The sequence below is a fragment of the Strongylocentrotus purpuratus genome, unplaced genomic scaffold (genome assembly GCF_000002235.5).
Source record: "Strongylocentrotus purpuratus isolate Spur 01 unplaced genomic scaffold, Spur_5.0 spur5_scaffold_5, whole genome shotgun sequence".
Taxonomy (NCBI): domain Eukaryota; kingdom Metazoa; phylum Echinodermata; class Echinoidea; order Camarodonta; family Strongylocentrotidae; genus Strongylocentrotus; species Strongylocentrotus purpuratus.
The window spans coordinates 22,462,566-22,483,082 of NW_022145611.1; the positions used below are offsets into that span (position 1 = coordinate 22,462,566).

The following is a 20,517-nucleotide window of genomic DNA, read 5'->3' on the forward strand; positions in this document are numbered from 1 at the left end:
TTATGTCTATCTGATAGGGCCTTTTTTAAGAGAAGAGTAAAGGTTTAGATGTATTTCCAATTATTTTAAAAGTAATTTCCAATTTATTTTAAGTTATTATTTGCTAGACTTTTGTGAACAAAAGTTTGTTAGATATAATGTAATATTTAGGGAAAAATGCCTTTGAGTATGTCTTTTAATATGCTGAGAGAATAAACTGTAGCAACACCATAGTTTGTCACCTAAATAAAGCTAGAGAATAAAAGAGAATTACCAGATATAATGCAACACAAGATGACAGTTCCCCAAATCTTTGTATATAGTCCAAGTCGAGTGCGGTGTTCGCATGGGCTTAGATTATACAGCCTGAATATTTTCGAACTTCATACAAACATACCTTGCCAGAGTTCAACTTAGGTGTCTTGTTCCTGATTAGATCTACACCATAACATTTGATGATCAGGTCCTGGTGCTCTTTGTTGCACTTCTGTGATCATTATCTGCTTCTTTGTTCCATGGGATCTACAATTAAAAGAAAACAGAAACTTAGTAAGGTTCCTGCTAATATCAAATGCATGCATTAGTTATCAGTTTATAACTTTGTTCATGTCCTAGAGAAAGAAATATCCATGTCATATGTAGGGTTGGATCCAGGATTCTCACCAACATAAAAGGGGTGGCATAAAATCCTTAAAATAAACCAATTATTTCAAACAAGGCACAATGACATAACTAAGAGCGAAATCAGGGGAAGTGGGAGGGGGGGGGGGGGGGGGAGGAGATACCTTTTTTGTTTTGTTTTTGTTGTTGTTGGTAGATCTAGCCTAGATCTACATTCAAACTAAGCTGAATCTGGACCTGGATCACAATAATGACACATGCGCAAGACTAGTCTAGTAGTGGAGCAAAACGAGCCTAGACCCATGGCTATGGAAGTCTTTGCTAAGCTATGGCATAACACAAGCTATAGATCTAGATCTAATTGCCTATTTTTAATATTATTAGTAGACCCTACTAGTAGGGGGCTTTAGACCTACATTTAGACCCGTCCCTATGCCACATCTGAATAAGGGGACACAGAATGATTGTGCACCCCCCCCCCCCCCCTTCCATAACTTCCACATTGACCCACCTAAACCAGGCATTTAGCTCTATTTAGTCTTTTTTTTTTTATTAGAATGCATTAGGCCTAGAATCTAGCCCTAGATATAGGTCTATACTAGATGCGGGGTTAATTGCTGTTTATACTTAGTTAAGTGCTAGATCTAGACTAGACGGTAGACCTAGCCTAGCCTAGGCTCTGCTTAATAATAGCCTTAGCCCGAATTTTTCTGTCTCTTTCGTTCGTTAGCCTCTGATTTGGGTAGGGTCAGCTAAAGAGAGGAGCCGACCCTACCCAAATCAGAGGCTAACGAACGAAAGAGACAGAAAATTCAGGCTAGACATTGTCTAGAGCTAGTAGAGCAGTAGAGGTCTAGGCTTTACAGTAACACACTGTAAAGTTATAGCCACGCCAGCTCAGGATACGCAGTCGCTTCTTGGTGGAGTGTTACAGCCGGCTAGCACCGGCGAATTGAAAATCATAAACCGCTCGACGAGATCTCGTCGGCTTGGACTAGCAATGAGCCATTTGCGCAGTCTACAACAGGTCCACATCTACGACCGATTACCAGCGGTAATCAAGCTATGAACTGAACTTAAAATTATGAGATGTGCTCTAATGAAATAACCTACGGTAAAATCCTGATTGTTTCTAAAAATATTACCGTCGATGACTTATATTAGAGTTCATTCAATCAGTTAATATTCTTTGATCAGAAGAAAGAAAAGAGGATGGGGTAGGGGGTTAACCGGGTAATACGTTGTGACAATGCGGAGAGCCGCTCACTGCAATGACGAACACATCACAATCATTTCAGAGACCTTCACACAAAATGGATCTTTACTTACTTTTCTTGATATCATAGGGTATCACTTCGATGCCAATGTTCGCCTGAAGATTTTCTGCTTCACTGAGATGTACTTGACAAACTTCTATTATAATAGAAATTCACTTAAAAGAAAAATGTTTCATTGTTCGTAATTGAATAACTTGAAAGTTGCAGTTCATACAACCGCCATTTTCGTGCTCAAATCGTAGGGAATTCTGGGAATGCAAAAAATGTTTTATGCATGACCTAATACATAAAACATTTTGTCGATGGCCAATCAACAAACAGTAGTTAGCGTATTTTTTACGTCATTGCTCATGAATATTCATTGACCCTCCAAAACCGTCGTTCAAATCGGACAAAACCCCCATAATGCATCCAATGCAAAACCTATGAAATGTCAAAGGTCACGATTTTAGTTGGCCCTCTAGTCCTCCTACGGAGGACATACTGTGTATGATCGAATCTCTTTGACTAAAATCGAAAAGAGTTCACCATCTAAGGTAGATGAACGGGCTGATGGATTTATGGGAAAGCATTAAACATGTACGTCAATAATATTGTATTTTCGTCCTTTATCACACTTTTTATTGTCTTCTTTCTAGAGTCAGTAAGTGTCTTCTTTTATATGGGCATTGTTCGAAAATGTATAAGGAATATTTATAATGAATGAGCCTTTTTTTGTTCCTCTATAATATATTGTGCATGACTGCATCCATGACGTGAGAGATAATGTCAGTTTATTGTTTTAATCTAGGATAGAAAACACTCAAACTATACCCTTATTTTCGCTAAAAGAAGAAAATAAATTTAATGTGGTGGATGTAGTGGATTGTTATGTTAATTTCTGAGCCTATATAATAACGGGCAGATATGCTACAGGAAAAAATCCTAGCCATTACAATTATGATGGAAAATTGGATTTTATCTAACCATGTATTTCCACATGTGCACTTCTCAAGGGTCATGGACTCCTGTAAAAGACAAACATCCTTTGGCTAAATTGAAATTAAAATTGTCATCATGCGAGGGGCACGCTGCAATATCGACTCATATATACAGGGATTATTGCTACCTCCCCGTCAGTGATGACATTATTTCCTATATCCAAATCAATATCAAAATGAATCCTTTGTTTGAGGTGTTTTTACATTCGAGTATGAAGAGTGCTGGACGTAATGAGAATCGAAGGCAGAGAACATGGTCCACCTTGGCTTTTTAATGCGATTTCCCAGGCACAATTCATTATAATGTTATATTTTTAAATGTTTTGATATTATTTGATATTCAAATGTAAAATTAATTTTCTGACATAAGCGCTATATCAGCATGATCAGCAGCATGCAGTAGTGTCTGTGAGCCCCTGAAGCAAGTGAGCAATTTGTTTTCTACACAATCCGTTCTAAACCCAACCTGGTAAATGTACATGTAGAATGTTTGAGATTCGATCTGAATTAATTAATTTTGATAGATCTAATTGATTGTATTATCTAGCTACACAGTCATGTGCCACAACGGCCCCTTTTCACATTTCTTTTATAAGTGCTCATATTAATAACATTTTACTCGAGGTCAAATTGGAGGCTGGGAAAAAACTACAGTTTTGTGCAATATTTTGTGAAATTCAATTCACCCATAACCCTTTTCGCTTTAATTTAAATATTTTATAAATGTGTCGTGGCCGAGTGGTTTAAGTTATAATGCAAAAGGCGAGGCATCGATCATTGACTGGGCACTATACATCCCAAAATAATGTGTCCAATGGCAATACATTATTTTATGTTCATAATAATTATGCCACTCTTTAAGTGTGTATCCGGTATAAGATTGTCATGTGTGCTCTTTTGAAATGCCACCTGGCCACAATAACCCCCCCCCCCCCCCGGGAGTGGAGCGTGTGTAGTTTCCTTTCACGTGCGTTTCTGACTTTCATCATAAAAATAATTCATTATTATAGGAAAGGGGGAAATCCGAGTTTATTATGCATTGGTTGGTGATATAGGGCCTATTCCCTCTTCCTCTCTCTCTCTCTCTCTCTCTCTCTGTTTCAACGGTTATCCCATTATGGCTCATTGCAATGAGATTAGTGCTAAAATGAACCGTTATAATAATTAGAAGATTAGTGCTGGACCAGAGCTTGCATGGGATAAACGCGATTGTCTGTGATTTTTATAGGAGCCAAACTCTCTCTCCATTTTAGTAATACTATTTCAGGAGATTATCAGCATTTTGTAAAGGATTTACCGGGGTAACGGTTTTAAGTATTTTGAGCCTCTTGATAAGAAGTAAGTGCTGTATAATGGACTGTTTACTTTGGGATTAGTCAACGGTATTAGGCCTACCCATTACCAGGGGATTGATGCCTAATTAAGCATTATAGGCCAATACATAGTATAGCATTCCAGAGTCAGTGACACTTACGTAATCACAGGGAGCCAAATTCCTACAGGGTTTGAATTATAAATGGTACAAAATAGAAAACAAAAACCCACATACATTATAAAGCTTTTATTTTTAATACTGCCCGTGTTATAGTGACCTCTTGGCGCTATAGTTGAGCCTGATTAAAGAATGCTTCAGAACCATAGAGCTTTAGCTCTATGTTCAAAACCGATCAAGATTAATATCTTGTTGAAGTTGTTGAAGATCATGGCTCGAAAATAAATTCAAGTCATGATTAATATAAGGGCCCTGCATGTATAGTCTATTATGTGAGTATAATGGGAATGGCTCTTGAATGGTATGATGAAAAAACAAAGCTGGACTTTAGAGGGGGTGAGGACTGAGGAGATACTAATCAGGCCCGTAGTCAGAGTTTGATGGGGGTTTTTTTTTGGTGGGGGGGGGGGGGGGCACGTACATGTAATTGATCGACTTGAAAGAAACTTTTGGAAATTTATTGTTCATTGCAAATCGAAAAGGACGCCATGGACTTATTTTTATCAACGAGAGATGGCGAGTCTATTTACTTGGTTTATTCGTCAAGTATATATAGGCCTAATAAATTGAAAGCATAACATGTCTGTCATTGAGTTATCTAACAGCATACAGGATAATGAACCAAAGCGCCTCTTTCCATGCAATGGGGACGCATAAGAGTATTTTAGACATTGAAATAGGATCTTTAAAAAGTAGAATAAAACTGAAGGCTGAAATAAAATAAAAACGCCGATAATGCTCACTACCCCCCCCCCCCCCCCCCCCCCTCAAATACAATACTGATTCAAGTGCGGTGCAGAATTAAGTTCTTGTGCAACATTCTGTGACGTCAATGTCAGTCCAATGAGAAAAAGAATGGTTTTTGATAATTATTTTCTTTGAAATGCCCGTTCGTTCATGCGCGCCCTGCTTTATTCCGGAAACGAGCCGATCTCGCAATATGCTACATGTGCAGCTAATACAGTGCATGCATTTTGCAATCATCTTCAGCTGGCCGTCCTTTCGATTTAGGTAGATACATAGTCACTGTTGTAGAATATCTTCATTTTCTTCCAGATCTTCTTTCCATCTGATGTTTTTTGCCATCGAGAAGATTCGACAGAGGACACACATAATATATTCATAGAGGTAAGACATTTTATTATTTTAAAAATCTGTCTAAATGTTACTTAATTCATCGCCGGTGCAGTGTTCTACTTTGGAGTCCTCACCTTACGGTTTATGCATGCATTGCATGCTTTGCTGGCCGGGAAGGTAGGCGGAAAGAGAACAGCCGAGGCCGGTGATGCATGATGCTATCGCGCTGCATCAGAAGGAAGGGGAAGCCTTCCATGATAATGTCGGCCATTTCTGAATGAATCCACCGGGAACTGTAACTTGAAGATGTACATTGTATTGATGGACATAGACATGTACAATTCTTAGTTTTGAAATATAATGTAAAAATCATTTGAAGCATGCGCACGACAGTGAATCCTCCATGAATCCTTTTCACACAGAATTGAAGGTCAGTGTTAGTGTGACATGTGTGCAGTCTCAGCAGTGTAGACTTGCAAAGTGAAAGTAATCTAGGCTGCATATTTGTATTTAATCCATTTTATTGTATCCTCAAACTCTGTGGAAGAGGTGTAAGCAAAAGAATGTCTAGAAAAGTAGAATAGGAGGAGGACTGGAGGAGAATGAAGGGTTGAGTAGGAGAAGAAGAAGCCAGCCCTGAGGCTGAGCCTCTTGGCTGTGTTGGCTTGGCTTGGAAATAATGGAATGTAAGTGGGAGTCAGAAAAAGATGATACTTTGACCTTGTAACAACCAGAACGTTGTGATTTTTAAAGATTTTCAATCACTTTATATAAATTCATTGACATGGCTACATGTATACATGTATATTAGTGGACAAATTAGAAGAATGCGGTAAGTACACCCAATATAAAGTTTATCAGGAACTTTATTTTATGATATTTTACAGAAAATGGTAGTTAATTGGTTACAGTACATGTATCTCCTCAGTTAAATGCCATATTTCCAAAGTTAAGATTTAGCCATTAAAGCTTCTGGGCTTTGTCAAGATATGAATATTTCTTGTAGAAGATTCCTGATAATCTTTTCAACCATCATATTAATGAACATGTCGGACATCTAATTTTTCAGTTTGAACATTCAATTTGGAATTCCTGGCTAAAACTCTGCATTGATAATTAAAATAATTATTGATCCCATTCCTTTCAATTTTCATCTTTATTTTTCTGTTTTTCTCTGCTTTCGTCCACAAATGGTTTGCTTTTCAATGACATATTAACAAAAGACTGTTGGACATATGACACATGTACAGTATATGATGATGGCATTCATCTGCTCTAAAGTGGACAGATATTTAAGTGTTAGCTTGTATTACAAGTACAGTACAACCAATGTACATGTAGGTTGTAGATTGTACATATGTACAGTTCTCTAGATGTTAGTCTTTGAAGATTATTGATATCATGCTGTGCATCAATTGGATGTATTTGTTGATTTGGCAACCAACCAGTACTGTACAGCGTCACATCTTGAATTCCAGTGAGGTCGCAAATTCCAATCCTACTGTAAGCAGGTAATACTATCAGCTGCTCTGAAATTAGAAAAGGTGTCTTTTTTTAGATTTTACATGAAATAATACAATAGACTCTGATTTGGTATTTGATAACACATAATCTGAGTTACTTCATTACACAATATCTCATAATGTTTGTTAGATATGCTGGTACATGTACATGTATTTGGAACTACTGTACTGCAGGCTTATGCAGGTTTCCTATGTAATACAGTAGTACTAGTAGTAGTAGTAGTAGAAGGAAGTATTGGTAGTATCGTAAACACATTTATTTTATCAATATAATTCACACTGCCAAGCATTTGATGCTTAGTTTAATGATTGTCTTCAGGCATGGAATTTTATTTATTAAGCTGAAAATGAATATTACATTTTTGTTGTTGTTACCAATGACTTCTCAAGTCTCAACTCAAATAAGTAAAATAAATCCCTCAATATACATGTAGTTGTGCACATGTATAATGTACACTCTACCTAACAACACTCCTTCCTTTGTATATTCATTTCATAATTTTCATTACTTTTTAGTGAAAAACAAAATAGACAAACAATCCCACTTACTGGTACAAAGTTTATATTAAGGTCAGAGAGATGTTTATGATATTGTGCTTGCAAACCATGACATGAATTAATGATTTAGCAATAGCAACATATTCTTTTTTGCTTGCACTATTTTGCTATTGAATTATTCAATCAATCTCTTTTAATATGGTCATTATAAGCATGGATATACTTACAGTAGTAGTTAAACTTCTTGTTTTAGGTGTGAGTTATGTACAGAAAAAGAAGAAGGAAAAAAAAGAATATATAGATGGCAGATTATAAAGTGATGAATATTGAGTCATCATCAATTAAATCAACCATTTATGAACTGGATTCTGTAGGACTACTAACCTTTCTAGTGATGTATTATTATATCATTGGTTCACCTCATCCCACCCCTATTCAATAGCCTTTTGGAAGCGTATTGATACGAGGGTCATGAAAAGTTCACGCTTTGAAAATGCAATTAAAAATAACCATAATAGGTCAACCCATTTCTCCATCGATTGTTCATTTGACTTCAAAGGTGCACCGGTTTATGAATTGAGCCTGGATGCACGTGTATTTTCCAATTTACTATATGAATATATTAGTATTACAGGAATCATACATTGCACAGTTTACATAAAATATGAAATAATTGTTTGATTATAAACATTATATACAACTGACATGATTGTAAGCGGAAAACTTATTTGTTACAGACTAACAGGCATGCACAGTATTACTTGTAGCTAGTGGATATGGATAACAACATGAAGGCATATGCTTTGAGCAATTTTCATGAACAAAATATGCTAGACTATAGACAGACCTACATGTACATGTAGATGCTACTTACTGAAAATAAGGCATTTTGAATTTAGCATACAGGCACCTGTAACATCTTTTGCAAATGGCTTATCAGTACACGTAAGTTGGTTCCAGTCATCTTGTAGGGAAGGGAAGGGAAGGGTGGGAAGATGGATTCATATTCTATGGACATAATGTCCCATGGCAGGACCGGGTTTGTTTGCCTGAACGATTTAGTATTATGCCCCATGTTTGAACTTGGTGTTGGTCTGCCTGGTGTTCATCCACTCTGCCTGATTACAAATTGATCTGTTCATGTGAACATCACTGGCTGGGTTTGCTCAGCGGTTCGTGGGAGAGAGAAACACACTCTCATAATACCCCCCCCCCCCCCTTTGTAGGTCATATTCAGTTTTCATTACATTTTGTGGAAAAGAATGAATGCTTAAATTAATATTTTCCTTTTTATTATAAGATATTATCAAATCTACGTGTACACGTGTGCATCAATATTACAGTTCTTTCATTGTCTTGAAAATGTGATTATGATACAGTATGAAAATGAAATGTCTCGATTTTTATGTATTCAAATGGATGAATTTGCAGAACTTTCAATATTCATCTTCATGTTTATGTACTTGTATGCTGTATGAGTAAGAACATTGTAGCAGTTAGCCTACATTATGTTTGATATTATATGGGAATAATACATCTACAAACAAAATAACCAACTAAATTATATGTTAATTCATATGTGTAAGGGTTACAAAACTTGCAATACATATTTGTATTAACTTTTGTTTCTCATAGGAAGGCAAGTGCAGAAATACAGATGAATATTAAACAGAACGAAAGAGAGAGAGAGAGAGAGAGAGAGAGAGAGAGAGAGAGAGAGAGAGAGAGAGAGAGAGAGAGGGGAAAAGCCTGGGAAATGCTCTTTCTGTCTCCACTTTACCAAATCAACATTCTCAGTGGGACTGCATGTTATACATGTGAAAAATCCAAACAATCTAAAAACACCTCCTTTTGTGTTGATTATTGAATAGCTACAAGAATATCCACAAATACAGTACCATAACTCAAACTTTCATGTTTGTTCAATGGCTTGAGTATGAGAAGTAGAGGATGGCCCTGACCCACCCTATAACAATGGTTGCTCCTTCAAGTTTAAGTGTGATTTGTCAGTATACTGGATCTGCATGTACTCTAGGTGTTAGTGGGGAATGTTTCCATTTGACAGGTGCAGTGTTTTTTCAATCCAATCTATATGAGTTCTGTATTGTCATAAATTACTGCAAACAGTATTTTCACAGCAGCACTTCACACATTTTGACGCTGCTACATGTAGGCAAATTGCAGTGGTGAACTTTCAAAACGAGGAAAAGCGTCTGTCAGAAATTGAAGTGTTTTATGCTTATAAGGAATAAAGAAATAATGAAATTCAGTTTGATGAGTATCCCAACTTTTTGTAAACACACTGATAATCCTATCCTTGTTTACTTTTGTACATGTATAACAATTCCTTTCGTCACATCTTACATCGATTTAGAGTTCTCAAAAGCTTCTGTGACAATAAACGCTTTTGTATAACAATTCCATTCATCCCAAATGCCTTTGTATTGTGATATATTTCTCAATGTCTAAATACTTTTTTTTCTCCATTTAACATACCGGAATAGCTTGTGATTATTTAATTACTTAAGTGATCTGTTTTAGCAGTTATTGTCACATTAACTTTTGGGAACTCTAAAAAGACATGTAGGATGTGTTTCTTTTTTTCTTTTTCAGTGTACTTATAAATAATAACTTGCTTGTATCACTGACCTAAAGAAAGACACAAGCTTTCAAAGAAGCGTAAAGTTATAAATCACACATGCATGACAATGTATGAAAAAGACAACGAGGATAAAGTTTTTTTCAATCTACAATTCCTAATCCAACAAGTACAAATGTAGTAAAACTGTGAATACATGTAATTGGCAATGAGGTCCATTAATTTTAAATTTCACAACTTTGAAGTGTCTGACCTTCATTTTTTGTGTGCAAAATAATAATTTCCTGGTCATTGGTAAGGAAAATGTCATGTTTGCATATGAAGTGAAATCGTGAATATTGTAGACTTAGGGGGAGGGGGGGGGGTGGGGGTGGTACATGTGAGTAAATGTGCAGGTTTCTTGGTTGTCATCTTGTGTTATTGAATCCCCATTTTATAATTTGCCATTTGAGTAGTTGATCATATGTTTGCTGGCATCTTGCCACATTGTGCGTTTGAACTTTAAAAGTGATTGAATAGATGACCTCATGAATCATGATTGTAGAATGTGAAGAAGTAGTAGCAAATACAGCACTCTTAGAATTCCCTTCCAAAAGAGTGCATCCACTATCCAGCATGACTATTGCTACAGAGAATTTCATCTTGAGTTGAGAGAGACGCTTTCTTTATAGATTACGCCACGCTAGCTTTGTTCTCAGTCTATTCAAACGTCAGATTGTTGAGGGGTCTGGGAAACCACATGAGCGTCTATTGCGGGACAAATCAATGATTCTGGGTACTCCTAAAAGGCCAGATTTATTCTTTTGTTATGTCTACTGGTGTGCCCTTTGGTGTGCCCCCTGGGGCCCTCCTGAATGGACAAGAGCACGTCAATGAACGTCTCATGGTTTTGTGTTTGACGTAAAGTAAGGGGGGATATTGAGGTGTGTGAGATTCTTGCATCACATGTACATGTATCTATTGTTTAATTGCAAGGTCAAATCTACTACAGAAATTGAATTTAAAGGGATGTGCATAATAAGGGAAAGGATGACAGCATAACAATGATACTCATGTTCCACCACAATAGTTTTGGCAGCGACCCAACGATCAATATTTCTTTGCTTTCCTGCAGACCATATAAAAGGGACCAACAAAGTTAAATGTCCAGTCTGATTTAATTTGCACTTACCTCATTCATCTAGCACAATACAGAAAGTTACTTAGAAAAAAGAATTTCTACTTGGTCTACATGAGATACTAAAACTTTTATTGATTGCATTTGTGGTGAGTATACAATTGCACACATTTGAACAAATATTCCTAAATCTAATGTACATGTGTAAAGTTGAATGTCTTCAGGGAGTGGAGAATTGAATATACATGTATATATGATCAAATGATATGCTAAAATATTATTGATTGGTTTGCTGTTACATGTTTCAATCTCAAGACTCAAAGTCTCTATTATTAGAATATTGAAATGAAATTTGAATGTTAACATGGGTTTTTATGCTTGAGTTATCCAAACACGAGTTCTAGAAGTGTTCTTTTGTGCTTTTTCAAACTTTGCCAGTTTGCATCATTATATATATTTTCTCTGTGTACTTTAATGAATTGAATGGAAATCTAGTAAGTGGCATTGTGGCATGGTTCCAAAGTCCCAACGCTGCTTTATTTGACATGGTAACGCCCTCCGTGGGTGAGAGAGTGTCCAGTGTAATTCAGCTGCATCCTTCAAAAGTGTCTGATTGCCAGGGACGATCGACTCTAATAAATGCAGCTGAGTGAGCTAGAGCCTAGGAAGCTGAAGCCTGAAGGAACCGGGCCGGGGACTGAGTGCAGAAATACTGGATTTTAGGCATGCACGTTTAAATGCCAACTGATGATACTGTACAGTCGTGGACATATTTTATCAACTCGGAGCATAGAGTTTTTCAGAGCCTGCAATATTCATTTCTTCTTGCATACACTGAAGTGAAGAAACTTTGAAGGTAAAGTTGTTATTGATAGTATTTGTTTTGATTGTGTCAATGAGATCATGCTATTACTTGTGGCACAGTATGGATTTCATACTGGGCAGTGAGCTCATGTTGATAGAGCTGTAAAGTCCATCGAGTCTTACATTCATATGTAGCAACACCATGATGGTCCATAACATAATGTAGGTTTACCTTTCCCTTTACCCTTTTCTGTCACTATTATCATTTTGATTTCTTCATATATAATATATTGGACTACTTTCAGAATGCACATGTACAGTACATGCATAGTATTCATCTTTCCTAGTGCTTATTACTGTGTGCATTATGTAATTTTAATTAACGTTGTCAGTGGAGTATTTAGACAGGAACTTACGAACCGTGTCCGTTTTTTATCTGTTGAGAGATGAATACTGTGGACGGACAAACAGTTTCTTAAAGGATGCATATTAGTTCCGCTTCATTGATGGAGTAGTGTGGTTTGTCAAATGCTCAAAATGAGATGGGGACAGGCATCTAACGATATACATGTACAGGTGTATGCTGCATCTACAATATGGGCTTTCTTTGCTTGTAGATATTTATGAATGTAATTAATTCTAAAAAAAAAAACGCAGGTACTAAGTACATACAGTACACATGTGGAGGTAGCCCAGCATACAAATCCTCTCCATCTGTAGATTGTATTTGTAATGTGCTGTACACTACAGGGTACAATGTATATTAATTTGCATTGGTTTATTAATTGAGGAATTAGTACAGATTCCCCCTCTGCTTTTTGAAAGCGTATTGTCATGTTTCATATTCAACATGTGTTATGGTTTTGTATAAAGCTAAGTTCATAATTATGAGAAAGGGAATTTAGTGTTCATTGACAGTAGAATTATGTACAAGTACATGTAAGTTACAGTTTACATGTATGTAATACTTTGCTTTTTATACATAATTTGCTTTGATTTTTTTGGTTTTATTGGATCTCCAGGATCTTGTCAGCTAGCTTTTATATCAGTAGATGTACAGAGTACATGTACATGGATAATAGATGTACAAGTATCCTTTGCTATTCATGATCATGCATCATTCAGTATAAAATAGAATATATTTAAGAATTTCTCAATGTACCCAGTACTGTAGGCAAATACATGTACATGTGTCATGTACATGTATGTTCTTCAAATGATGATTCCCATTTGTTGTTTACATTATGTACTATGTACATGTCTTGTATACCGGCATCTCTTCTTCTAATATTGATAATTTTCTTGTCTAGCATCTCCAATGTTTCCCTCAAGAGATGGTAATAGCCTAGCTTTCATAATGCTGATAAAGTGTGTCATGGCACCCTGAGGCAGTATCTTTAGAGTGGCCTTGTATAAGACACAAGGTTCATCGGGATGCTGTAAGATATTGGCCGGGTAGTGTGCATTTATAGAGGGATCTCTCTCGGGTTCGCTTGTCTTTATACAGTCGGAGCAGGGAGATGGCAGTAATGCTTGATATATGACACAGATTTATAATACACTGTGATATATTGCCACGCTGTAGGGTGCCTGTATCTTTTTATAGTAGGGCAAGGTGTTAGTGTGTTAGCAAATATACTCCATACATCATGCACTGTGTAAATTTACTTTACTCCTTGTAGTAGTTTCATTCTATTTTAATTCAAGATTTCATATATAATGTAGTAAATATATTAAATAATTTAGGTAAATTGCCTAGATGAGAGTGACAAATAAATTGGGGGGGGGGGGAGCAATTCCCCAAAAGAGGGTTTTTGACTTCTTCTGTAGAAAATGAATATTAAGAGAGACAGGTGCCTATAGTGTAATAAAAGCAAACCTAGCAATTGAGCCAGTGGACTTAGGAGGAATCAATCAATATTAATCTGACTCATGTGATGACCGAAATGACCAATTGACGTAAATCGATTTCTAACAAAATGATCAGCTGATTAAAAATGCGCAGCTCTACAACAGTGCGCCTCTGAATCAGAAGCATAGATTTGATTGCAGCATAAACGAAGTACCGGTACACGTGTGTGGACTTTAGCCGAACCACAGTGTACCTGTACAGTGTATAGGCCTGCATTTACCTGTCTGTGTCAGTACTGAATCTATGGTAAATATTCAATACAAGTTCTCAATGCTGAAATGTATACAGTCGAGATCTGACTGATTATTAAAAGCAATTAGTTTCATGTACATGTATCTATTGATGATGTAATTCTTAGTTAATTGGTCAGCTATTATTCCATGCAGATGGATGGCCATTGAGTTGATGTGCAGTATGTATTGTAAATCTGCTAGCTTGTTTCGGATTGATGTTATGACTTTTAAGTTCCTTCAGTTTCTTCCCCCTTCTGTTTATGGAAAGGGTAATTCATTCAAGATAAAACCTGAAGATGCATGCTATTGTTCATACTGTAGATGTGTACAGAAACATGAATAAAGATTTATCCTAACAATATCCTATGCATGATCCTTGAAGTACATATAGCAAGAATATGAGAGGCACTAGTAATTCATAATAATGATAATCTGGATTTACATGTAGGTACTGTACTTGTACATGTATATAGCACTTTTACAAATTATAAGATGATGAAGTTGATCATAATCAAATGATTGGTTGAGAGTGTACACATGACGAGGCATTTATTTTGCCTAACACTTAATTTTGATAATGACCGGTCATTAAAAAAAAAGACCAGTCATTAGTAAAATCATGGTATAAAATAATAAAACATAATCATGTAAAACAAATAATACATATCATTTGTATGATGTTATATCTAAGCGCTTTACAGATATTATTACCCCGGTGATCATCGGATTCATTCAATGTACACCATCTCCACTCCCTGGGAACAATTCCTACCTCATGGTCACTGTGAGGGCATATTGCAATTAACTATTAAACACAAAGGCTTTCATCATCCCACCAGCGCCCTGTTTCACAAAACTTGTCATCAGTGACAAATAATTGTTTAAGCTACTGAAATCCTTGCTTCTGATTGGTTATCAACAGATTTGTCACTGATTTTTGTCATTTGTCATAGAAAAAAGGCTTTGTGAAACGGGTCCCAGCCAGGTCTCCATTTCTCTCTTGGCTATGGAGTGGCAAATGTAGATTAATGGCTTGCCAAATGAAATACAGTGGTGGGTTGGGGATTGAATCTACAACCTTTGCATTTCAAGTCAAGTGCTTAAACCACTTGTCCACTACACATCTACTAGACTACGAGTACTACACCACTTCTATTTGTGTATAAAAGAGAGGAAGTGACATGTATTTCTTTCAAAATGGTAACCCGCAGATGCCACATACTACCTCCTACAGCCTCTCACTGTTTTATTTTCAGGTTGACTTGTCAATGTGAAATTCCCCTGTGCCATCTACCTTGTCAGATTTCATGCCTGTTACCTGTGAAAGCAAAGAGCCCCGCTTATTGCTAGGATTAAATACCATACTACCAAAGTACAGCAGCACCTAGCTTGATAAACATCTCATCAAATTATCTGTGAAATGTGCTAGTCTTTTTAAGCCAATCAGTTTGATCCAGGATTATTTTATGCTGAAAAGAGTTTTTCATATTTTTCCACAAAACAAAGGGGTATTAAAAGGTATTTATTTTTCATCATGGTTGATCACTTTGCTTGGTGTATCTAAATTATACATAGTTTGTTTATCATCATGCTGATTGATTTTTTCATTGTTATATAAACATAATTCATGATTGTTTGATACTGTAGATTGCACACCATTTTGTGTGAATAGCAAATATTAATTTCTAGGGTAGGAAGTGAACATTATAAAGACATTCTTTGGCCTATATTTTTGTGTGCATTGTGTTTATGTTGATTGTTGAGTCATCACTACAGAATTTTTTCTCCCGTTTCAATCATCTTATAATCACAATAGTCGAAATATGTTGATGGTATTGATTTTGTTTTTAATCTACTTGTTGTATTTGATTGTTTTAACTTGGATATCATTATTACTATATGCTTTCAGTTAGCAGTTTTGTTTCATGATCTGATTTTTGTCTTATTCAAAATTATTAATACTCATTCTTAATTCCTTATTATATTAATGCTTTTATTTTAAAATCATCTCTGCTCACTGCTGCATTTTCTTGTTCTTTCAGATCTTGACAATTTGATTCTACAAGTATTTTGTCTACATAGCTACACATCTTCCAAGTTCAAAACTACATTATCAGCATACGGTAGTGTGATCTGATTCATCATCTTTAATAAAAGGCTATCCATCGGAGAATGCAAAGATGTTTGCTTCAATGGATTTCTGGCAAACCTTCCTTTCACCTTCATCCCACAACAAGAACAACAAGAAGTCTTCATCTCCAAGGTCGATGAGAAAGAAGAAGAAGAAAGAGAATAACCTTCCCAGACAAATGGAACAGGCCAAACAGGGCAAAGGTCATACTTGGTTCAACCACAAGAGGTCAAATCCCTCCCAATCATCATCTAAATCTTCTGGGACAGGAGGGAGCAGTAGTGGTTGCCATGGTTACGCAAGAATTCCGAACAACGTAGACCGCAATCTCTGGGAGGTGAGTGGGTCACATATTTTCTTGATGATAGTTTGATTACTAATAATATGAATATTTGGTAGGAAAAGGCTCCTGACTTTTGATTTTAATATTTGGATGTATCGTTCCATGGTCAATTAAGTTTAATGAAATTGAAATATGAGGAATAGAATAGATCAGAACTCACCAATATAAAAATATACATTATTATTGGATCTGGAAATTAAAGTATAGAGATATAAAATGTATCAATAATTGTAGTAGGCCTGCATTTCATTTTTTGAAGATTGACAATTAATCTTAATCAAACTTGGTTGTAAATCCCAAATCAACCAGAAGCCTGTGCACATTTAATGACTGTAAGAAATATCTTTGATCAGTTCTTTGTACCGTAATCACAAGATAGGGGCCCCAATCTCATTTTACTTTACCAAGACTGGTATTGTCTTTTTAAACATTGATTATGAATGGCCGAACAATTTTGTAAAGCCGACCAAGAAAGTAATCTGGCTTCATGCTGATAGTCCGAGCGTGCTTATTAATATTTGAACCATGAAACAGAAGATCTTATCACAACATGCATTCACAGTAGATCCAAACACTGCGCCTTGCTGGGACCATTAATATCCTGCTGGGAAGGCGCAGATGTCGTTCTATCCAATCAAACAATCTATAAAGACCCATATGTCAAGTGTCTTAGCCTTTACCAATGATAGATAACACAGCCCAAGACAGTCTATCCAACAGGACTTCCTATGGAATCGATGTCGCCTAGCTGCCCTCCATACTTTATTTTAGTTAGAGGATATAGCAATTATTGCTTAAAACCAGATGTCCTCCCACGTTAGATTTGGGGTATGGGGTATGGGGGTTGAGGGAAACCTCGCCGCTTCCCTTGTATTGGCTATAGCAGGCATGTATATCATCATGATCACTGTGCTAGGGCTAGACGATGTCTAAGAGCATGTGTGCAGCTACAATGTACATGCATGTAGGGCTGCAGTGCGTCATTGAAGGCTTTGTAGGCATTTATGGAAAGTGAAACTCTGACAAGAGTATCGGACGGAAAATGAGTTGTGTTACTTTGTGAGAGTCCTGCTAACTTCCGTGCACTTTTCAAAGTTCCTGCTTGCTATCGTAGGAAATGTTCTCTGCAAAGGTCTCTAGGATTATATGTTGTAAAGTGTTTTCAAGGAGTTATGTGGACTATACACTGTATTTTTTTGTGCTGGAAAACGAGGAAGGACTTTTAGGTTGAGATAACGGAAACTATGAATAGACACACAGAAGAAGATATGAAAGTTTGTTTGAGTTCAGTGTTGGACAAATATTGTAAGGTAATAATTATCACAGGTTACATGTACATATCCATGTACTACAGTACTGTACAAAAGAACTCTGTAGAAAATGTGTAGAGAAAATAAAGAGGTTACTAGTTTGCCAAAAGTGCTTATTTTCCTCTTCCAGTTTAAAGCGTGTCTGCACTAGTTTGACCGGGAGGGATTAGACCTCCCTGCGTGGTCACTGACAGGTGGTTATCTCATCAAATCAGCTCTCAATTAACATAAGAAAAAGGGGGTCATGGGGGACCAATGGGTACCGCTCAAGGCATTGTTTGCTATAAAGAGGGTGCAAGTAGTGCAGTTCAACTTAAGATTGATGCAACTTCACATTCAAATAGGCTTTATACTTGTATCTCAGAGGGTTAACAAAATATTTCATGGGGAAATGATACTTTGACATTGATTTGGATACGAATTTGTGCATTAGCATTTGGTAACATTTGTACACTGTATACATGAGGTCATATGTCAATACCTTTGAAAGACAGTTCTTTGGACAGTATGGCATGGCAGAAACTGTTCTGTGAACTGACATTAAAAAAAAACAGTCTGTACAGTACTATGGGGATTTCTGAATATGTTACACTAAGCCTGATTAAGAGTCCAATTGTAGGTTACTACACCAGGAAGTAAGATAGCGTTTTCAAACTGCCATAACCATGGTTACATAATAATTGGTATTCTATGTAATTAAGCGTACTTTACTCAGTCATCTATAATGACAAGCAACCATTTGAATTTGAAGTATCTGTTGACTTTGATGCAGTTACTTCTACCCTTCGCTATACCTTCATTGATGCCTTTGTTTTATTTGATGCAGGTATTCAATGATGAGCTTGATCAGGTGACACGATGGCTGAAAGAAGCTGTTGAGTTTACAGAATGCTGGCAGGCACCATCCCACAGTATCCCTAGCATCAGGGTACAACTAGAGAGACATCTGGTGAGTTCTCAATCATTCATCCAATATTATAATGGTGCATAACTTTAGAATGTATAATTATGTGCAGAAGGTGTTATCCCAGTAAGTTGAATTATATGTATTTCTATTATATACATGTATATATACGTGCGCTATATAAGAATCCAATATTATTATTATTATTATTATTATGTAAAGGCTGGTTTCCAAACTGCTTAGGAAGTACTTATTATTATTATTATTATTTATCTACTGCGCTTTTCCCAGAGCAGCCCAAAGCGCCTTCAACAAGAAGAATCCTACAAAAAATGAAAAAGAAAACTTACAGAATCCAAAAAATCTTGATTACAAAAAAGAAATGTTTTAAGTCCCTTTTACATTACCCTGAATATAAATGGAGTTTATTTGTACTCATATTAACTGTGTCCAGACATGTTTACAAGGAGGCACCAAGTACACCTACATCACTCTGTCATTTGGTTCAGAATTTACACAATTTCCTAGATTGCACTTGTTTGTTTTGATTAATGTATTAGAATATTTTGAATACGGTTCATAATGTTGGGACATCACTGTTTTACAACATCCCTCACAAAGAAAATAAGAAATAAGAGCTCTTTCATCAGACATAGAACTATGCTATCTTCTGGTCTGAGTCAAATGAGATTGTATCAGTGGTGATATGTAGAATGACTTTACAGATTCGATGTATTGCAATAGGCCACAAGAGTTATTCTATATGAAGTAAAAATGATACCCCTATCATTCATTGTTATTTCATTATATCTCATTACATGAACATCACCCCCAAAGGAAGGAAAAGAACTACCAGCCATTGTGACATTAGTATTTTCCTGTATTGGGCCTGTAATAAGGATGATTGTATCCATCTCCCATGTCTGTATGATAACTACTGAAGGTGTAGTTTCATTACAAATTATTAGCCTCACCTTGAAATTGAAATTTAATCAATAATTCTATCAAAACATTACAAAGGAGACATTTTAATTCAACAGATAACAATGATATATTTTATTTGCTCAACTGTCTGTGACAATGCAATTCAATTCAATATATTTTCCAATATTTTGTGTAAAGATCTTCACAATAGGTCAAAATTCATTACACATATTGCAAATAAATTTGTTTTGACACTTCTATTGTGTGTATAACGGGCTGCAATTCCATTTAAATTACAGTAAGCAGTGAAATCATTAAACTCGGGAATATGATTCACTTTTAGCTATTGTTATGTCTTTGACAACTTTTTATATGTACCCCAAAATAGATTGTTATGGTACCTGACATCCCAAAAGTGTGTAGAATCTTACCTGTTATTGTGTTAATATACATGTAGGGTTCAAGACTAATGAGCATCGGATGTACATGGGATCACAAATTTTGAAAATTTAAATTATTGTAATATTTTCTGGTTCTCGTGTGGAAACAAAAATTTAAAACCCCTGGTTAATGCTCGCATCTGAATAAGGGTATTTCTCTCGTTATTCAAGTTTATTATTTTCTAGGGCATTTTAGCTTTGGATTTGACTGCCTTGTTTCGTTCTAGTGATATTCTGCGATGTTTGTTGTTGTTGCTATTTTAATCTTTTGTTACTTATTAAATGAGTTGTTCAGATGGAACCCATTGAAATCCCTATTAAGTTTATTAGACATTGTCTGAACTACATGTAGC

At 36.0% G+C, this 20,517-nt stretch overlaps 1 protein-coding gene across 3 annotated transcripts in view; it reads left to right on the forward strand.

Annotated features, from left to right (window-relative positions):
* The first annotated feature begins 5,308 nt into the window (after window positions 1–5,308).
* LOC578474 (A-kinase anchor protein 6) overlaps window positions 5,309–20,517 on the forward strand; it is a 35,807-nt gene continuing 20,598 nt past the window's right edge. Inside the window, exons 1-3 of one of the 3 annotated variants that reach the window (XM_030999746.1) lie at window positions 5,309–5,477; window positions 16,155–16,580; window positions 18,723–18,845. In XM_030999746.1, coding sequence (XP_030855606.1) covers window positions 16,293–16,580; window positions 18,723–18,845 — 411 coding nt within the window. In that variant the 5' untranslated portion in view covers window positions 5,309–5,477; window positions 16,155–16,292. Of the gene's footprint in view, window positions 5,478–11,707; window positions 12,020–16,154; window positions 16,581–17,557; window positions 17,897–18,722; window positions 18,846–20,517 lie in introns of those variants that run through there. The other 2 variants (XM_030999747.1, XM_030999748.1) reach the window with 2 other exon arrangements.